The sequence below is a fragment of the Narcine bancroftii genome, chromosome 12 (genome assembly GCF_036971445.1).
Source record: "Narcine bancroftii isolate sNarBan1 chromosome 12, sNarBan1.hap1, whole genome shotgun sequence".
Classification (NCBI taxonomy): Eukaryota; Metazoa; Chordata; class Chondrichthyes; order Torpediniformes; family Narcinidae; genus Narcine; species Narcine bancroftii.
The window spans coordinates 99,736,438-99,742,437 of NC_091480.1; the positions used below are offsets into that span (position 1 = coordinate 99,736,438).

Below are 6,000 nucleotides of genomic sequence, written 5' to 3' on the forward strand. Positions count from 1 at the left end.
TGTAAAGTGGAGATTCTCCTCCTTATGTTGGGAGACTTGCCTTCCAACTGTGGCTGGCTCCAAGACACTGACTACACTCCCTCTCGGGGAAGAATAATCTCCGCCACTTCACATGAATGTACAGCTGCTGTGTGACTGGCTAGGGGCAGGGTGATGATGCCGTCAGCCAGTGACCCATCTCCTCTTGCTCTCCCACCTACTCACCTGCTCCCTCCATGACCCCCTCTGGTCAGGGGCCATCAGGGGGTGGCTGGTGCAGTCTGTGTCAACCTCTCTGGGCCACCAGTCTTTGGGCCCGCTGGTATGGGAAGCACAGTGGTTCCAGCTGCATGGGGGATTATGGGTAGGGAAGACTGCCATTGCTCCACCATGTATTTATGACGGGCAGCCCTACAGCACCCATTTCCCTGCCTCCATTGGCTCTGGAGGGCGCTACAAGGTGCTGCTCGACATGAAGGGCTGCTCTATGAAAAGTAAGTTTGTTTTCTCTCTGCACTTGTAGCTGGCCTCCAGGTGGAGGTCTAGCATGAAAGGGCCTTCCCTTTCCCCTGCCTCACCCAACCACTTGTCCCACACTTGCAAACCTTCAACTTCTCAGACCTCTGTGTCTTTTGTGTTCAGGTTATCACGGCTCAGCAGCTCCCAAAATTGAACAAGGACAAAAAGAATTCCATCGTGGATCCCCTGGTGCGTGTGGAAGTGCACGGTGTTCCTGATGATAATGCCACAAAAAAGACGAGATACATTGAAAACAACGGTAGGACAGCATAGGATTTGTGTAGCTCAGTAGTTTGGGCTTTATGGGCTGAAGGGTCTTCATTGTTTTGTCTCTGTGTTACTTGGGAGGTTTCTTAAATAACTTAGAAATGCCAGGTTCAAATAACAAAAGAAACTTTACTTACTGATGCCTTCCACCATGTCAGGAAATTGTTCACATCCACTCCTATACATATACATATGCCTCAGTGGCATACTACAGTGAGATGGATGTATTCTTAAGCAGTCACATTATCCTGACTATGTAACACCCATGCCCTTTATCTTCATGTAACTCCATTAGCTTTCTAGTGAGATTTATACTAAAGCATGTGTCTAGGAATCTCAACATTGGGGCTATTAACTATTCTCTACCGACAGCAGTTAATAGTTTGTGAGTTGAGCAAGAACCTTGTGGAGATTTTTGTAACCTCATCACTGGAACAGTCTGTTTATGTCCAGCAGAGTTGGACCCAAAGAGCCAAGCGCCCCTCCCCAGTTCGCGAGGGCCAGGCCCTCTGCCCTCGAGTGAGTGGCAAACCTGTGGGTCTGGGCATTGTGTCTGTCTCAACAAACACTTTCCTGTTCACCCATGAGATCTTTTAGGATTTCCAGTGAAGCACATCTCAGTCAGAGTTCAGCTGGGAGCGGCCGATTTCAGCTGGGAGCGGCCGAGTTCAGCTGGGAGCGGCCGAGTTCAGCTGGGAGCGGCCGAGTTCAGTTGGGAGCGGCCGAGTTCAGCTGGGAGCGGCCGAGTTCAGCTGGGAGCGGCCGAGTTCAGCTGGGAGCGGCCGAGTTCAGCTGGGAGCGGCCGAGTTCAGCTGGGAGCGGCCGAGTTCAGCTGGGAGCGGCCGAGTTCAGCTGGGAGCGGCCGAGTTCAGCTGGGAGCGGCCGAGTTCAGCTGGGAGCGGCCGAGTTCAGCTGGGAGCGGCCGAGTTCAGCAGGGAGCGGCCGATGCTAAACAAAGCAGAAGGCCCTGCACAACAGCACCATGACTGGCGTTTGTCACACTGATGGTCAGTTGTGACTCTGGCTGGGACTGGAAGACCAAACTCCAGGGAGAGGGGTAAAGGTGCTGAGGATTTGTTCTGTGTAAGAACCATTTGGTTTCTCCATTCAATGGGCTCGTGTGTGATCTTCCACATCACCCACTAACCTGATATCCAAACATCTATTCATTGCCCCCTCAGCCCCAGCCTCAGGTCATGAAGACTTTGTCTCTGCCCTGAAAGGCCCTTTATTTTTGGGTGTCTGACCCATGGCTCCAATGGGGGCCAGCATGTGGAAGAATTGTGTGTGTTTTGGTGAGATCTGCTCTCGGTGTCCTGAACGAGATCACAGACTCATCCTGAACCTCTCCCAACCTGATGTTGGAACCACTGATCCTGACGGCAGCTCAGCCAGTTCTGGGGTTTGCAAGCTGGATTCTGTTCACTTACCTGAGACTGGTGACCATGTCCTTTGCGGAATTGCAGGCTTTAACCCAGTGTGGAACGAGTTGCTGCGGTTCACTGTCACCATTCCTGAGCTGGCCCTCATCCGCTTTGTGGTCGAGGATTATGATTCATCTTCCAGCAACGACTTCATCGGGCAGTTCACACTCCCCTTCTCCAGCATGAAGGAAGGTGAGTAACACGGACTTGTTCCATGGACACGGACACATACACCTGACCCCACCCCCCTCACCCCATCTCACATCTCTACCCTCTCACACCCCCACACCCTCATATCTCTACCTCCTCACCTCCCAAAACGGCGTTGACCATCTTCTCCATAAACTACCACATTTCTTTCCATAAAAGCCTTCACCAACCCCCCCCCCCCCCACCTCCCTGTGCCATTTTCATCAGTTCTCCACAATGTGGGTGAACACAACACTCCTGTGACCATGCCCGTCATGTAGTACACACTCCTTCTGTCCCGCGCATGCGTGTCACTTCTCTTGAGCATCACCCCGGATAAGTCACCAGCGGTGACTGGCTCCGCTCCTGGCCCACATAAGTACGCGACCGTGACACCCCAACTCCAGGGGTGCCACGGTTTGTGGGAGGAGGGGTCTGGGGCACAACCCTTTCCCTCAACCCTTTCCCTCGCCCCTTCCCCCTGCTCAACGCCCTTTCAACACAAGTTCTGCTTGTCTCTGCAGGTTACCGCCACATCCACCTGCTGGCCAGAGACTCTGCTCCCCTCACCCCCGCCACCCTCTTTGTGCGGGTCAGGATCCAGAGCGTACAGCCCGATGGATTAGCGTCAGTGCAGTGATCCAGGAACGGGCAGTGGAGGTGGAATGGTCCCTTCCAACACACATCGAGTGGGAGTTGTCACCCAGCCACACAGGGAGAATGTTGGAACTATTGATCGGTCTGAACAGTGGACCTTGTTCTGTTGGCAAGGCCAATGCAGAGTTTGAAAGCTCTCGCCACTTTGCCTTTCGAAGTTAACAGTGGTCACCCCCCATATCTGGGTGTTTCACGCCCCTCCAGAGGCTCGATCAGAACTTCCCCACGATGGTCTTGTAGGTGGGATGTGGAAAGTCCCAGGCTGCTTGCAGGCAGGTTGCTTAGTATAGTGGTTAACGCAACATTATTACAGTACCAGCAACTCAGGTTCGAATCCTGCACTGACTGTAAGGAGTTTGTACATTCTCCCCAAGTCTGTGTGGGTTTCTTCTGGGGGCTCCGGTTTCCTCCCACCATTCAAAACCTTATGGGGGCTGTAGGTTAATTTGGGCAGCATGGGCTGGAAGCGCCTGTTACCGCGTTGTATGTCTACATTTAAATGGGGCTCCTGATGGTACGTCTGATCTCTCCCCCAGCCCGTATGTCTGCTCTGGTTCCATGGCTCCCCCATCCTTGATTCCCCTGGGCTTAGCATGGGGTCTGACTTCCAAACTCCTGCTAGTTTCCATCCTGCTGAGTGTCTTGCCCCCATCCTTGATTCCCCTGGGCTTAGCATGGGGTCTGACTTCCAAACTCCTGCTAGTTTCCATCCTGCTGAGTGTCTTGCCCCCATCCTTCCCTAATCTGCCAGATGGGAAGAAGCTGTGGTGTGCAAGGTGGGAGCTTCCAGTGCATTTGACCATCAGGCCTGGTGGTAGGTTAGGGACATTTGCCAGCAGTTAGGCAACCACCTAGAGAGATGAGACGACAAGATATTGGAGCAAAATGAGTCTATTCAGCTCATCAAGTCTGCCCCTCCATTTAATCATGACCATTTTCCCATTCAGCCCCACTGCCTGGCCTTCTCCCCATAACTTTTGATTCCCTGGCTAATCAAGAAGCTATCAGTCTCTGCTTTAAATACAACCAAAGATTGGGCCTTAAAAGTCAGCACCAAACAAGGATTCTCCGTGATCGAAGGGGCCCATGTGAAGGTGTGGAGACATGCGAGCTGGCCTCAGTCAGGGTAAGGCTCCGTCCCCATTGCATCAGCTTCCAGCCCCAGGCTTTCCCATGTCTAATCCTCTGGCTTAAGCCTTTGGTTACTCAACCAGAGACATCTCGGATGCCCCCTCTTGCCTTCCCTGCCCAGTGGTCTCGGAAGTGCTCGTAATGGCTCCTGGATCATGGAGCAGGGACTGTCCACCCTATGAATGCCTCTCATGACTTTATAAATGTCCATCAGGTCTCTCCTCAACCTCTAATGCCCCAGAGAAAACAACCCATTCAACCAACCTCTCCCCATAACTCATCCCCTTTAAATCTAGGCAACATCCTGGTAAACCTCTTCTGTGCCCTTCTCAAAGCCTCCACATCCTTCCTGTAATGGGGTGACCAGATTTACACACAGTATTTCAAACTTAGCCTAACCAAAGTTTAATATCGCTGCAACACAACCTCTTTATCTTTGTCAATATACCATATGCCTTCTCTACAACCTGAGGTAAAGAGGAAGGGCCTTGTTATTGTCCTGTAACTCCAAATTAAATTAAACTATTACAATTGTAGTCATTGTTAGATCGGGGTTATTGAGCGATATGGGGAAATTTAAAGGGTGGTTCCCCTCCTTTTGTTACCATGGTGCATCTGCTCAGACTCCCCTGGACAATCTCTGGTTCAGAACCTCAAGGATAAACTGCTTACATTCACTTTTATATGTAACCTCTATCAAATCTCCCCTTGTTCTTCTGTCCTCCAGGGAATAAAGTCCTAATCTGTCTACCCTTTTCCTGAAGTCCAGGCAACATCCTAGTAAATCTTCTATCTTATTGACATATTTCCCGTAGTTATGTGACCACAATACTCCAAATTTGGCCTCACCAATGTCTTCTACAATTTTACCATAACATCCCAACTCCTGTACTCAAGACTTTGATTGACGAAGGCCAATGTGCTTAAAGCTCTCTTGACAACCCTGTCCACCTGTGACGCCACTTTCAGGGAACTGTACATGGTATTCCCAGATCCCTCTGTTTTACCGCACTCCTCTGCCCTACCATTTAGTCTGGTTGGAAGTTGGGGATTCGGTTGGTGGGAGAGCTGTTATACAGTTTAGATAGGTAAATGGGCCTTCTCACTCAGTGCTGTCAGTTGATCCCCACTGGAGCAATTAGGTTTCCCATTGGGACTTGATGATCCTGGAGGTGGGGATACGGTGAGTGGCTCGGATTCAGCAACCCCTGCTGCGAAGTGGGTTGAGGAGAGGATAGAAGACCTCCCTGCAAGGATCAAGTATCAGGTCTTTCAGTAGGATGGCCACTGTGGCTTTGAGAAAAACCAGGAACCCCATGAGAAATGGGAAGAACAATGGGTCACCTTGAGGCAATGAGGAGAAATGTTAACTAATTAAACCAATATAAATATTAATGTAAATAGTACAAGCCATGTTAGAACTGTTGGATCGTAGCACTGTTCTTTGTAAAATAAATCATCATTAACAAGACTTCTGGCTTCTTAGTATGTGATGCCTGTCAGCTTTATATATTCGCACAGTGGTTAGTGTGACACAGCGTAGCAGTTAGTGCAACGCTATTACAGAGGGTGGACGAACCCTCTCGTAGGGTCAACAGTCATCTAGTAAACACATGCTGTTAAGCGTGGAAAGGGCTTGGTCTGGCCATTCACTGCAACAGAACTTCCCCCAATCTTGGACCTCACCAGGCTGCTGGATCTGGGAGGGAATGTCAAGAGGGTTGATCTAGACCTGTGCAACCCCTACTCACCTGTTCCTTTCTGAGAAGTGGGGCACCCTCATATCAAACCCCACAAACTGACTGAAAGGAACCATCTTCATCCCAAGGGATGG

At 50.7% G+C, this 6,000-nt stretch overlaps 1 protein-coding gene across 3 annotated transcripts in view; it reads left to right on the forward strand.

Moving 5' to 3' along the window:
• Positions 1-5,637, forward strand: part of LOC138746769 (1-phosphatidylinositol 4,5-bisphosphate phosphodiesterase delta-3-like) — a 44,912-nt gene extending 39,275 nt beyond the window's left edge. For all 3 annotated transcript variants that reach the window (XM_069905170.1, XM_069905169.1, XM_069905171.1), the window contains 3 exons: positions 622-757; positions 2,232-2,381; positions 2,903-5,637. In XM_069905170.1, the coding sequence (XP_069761271.1) occupies positions 622-757; positions 2,232-2,381; positions 2,903-3,018 (402 nt within the window). In that variant the 3' untranslated portion in view covers positions 3,019-5,637. The remainder of the gene's footprint in view (positions 1-621; positions 758-2,231; positions 2,382-2,902) is intronic.
• The last annotated feature ends 363 nt before the right edge of the window (positions 5,638-6,000 follow it).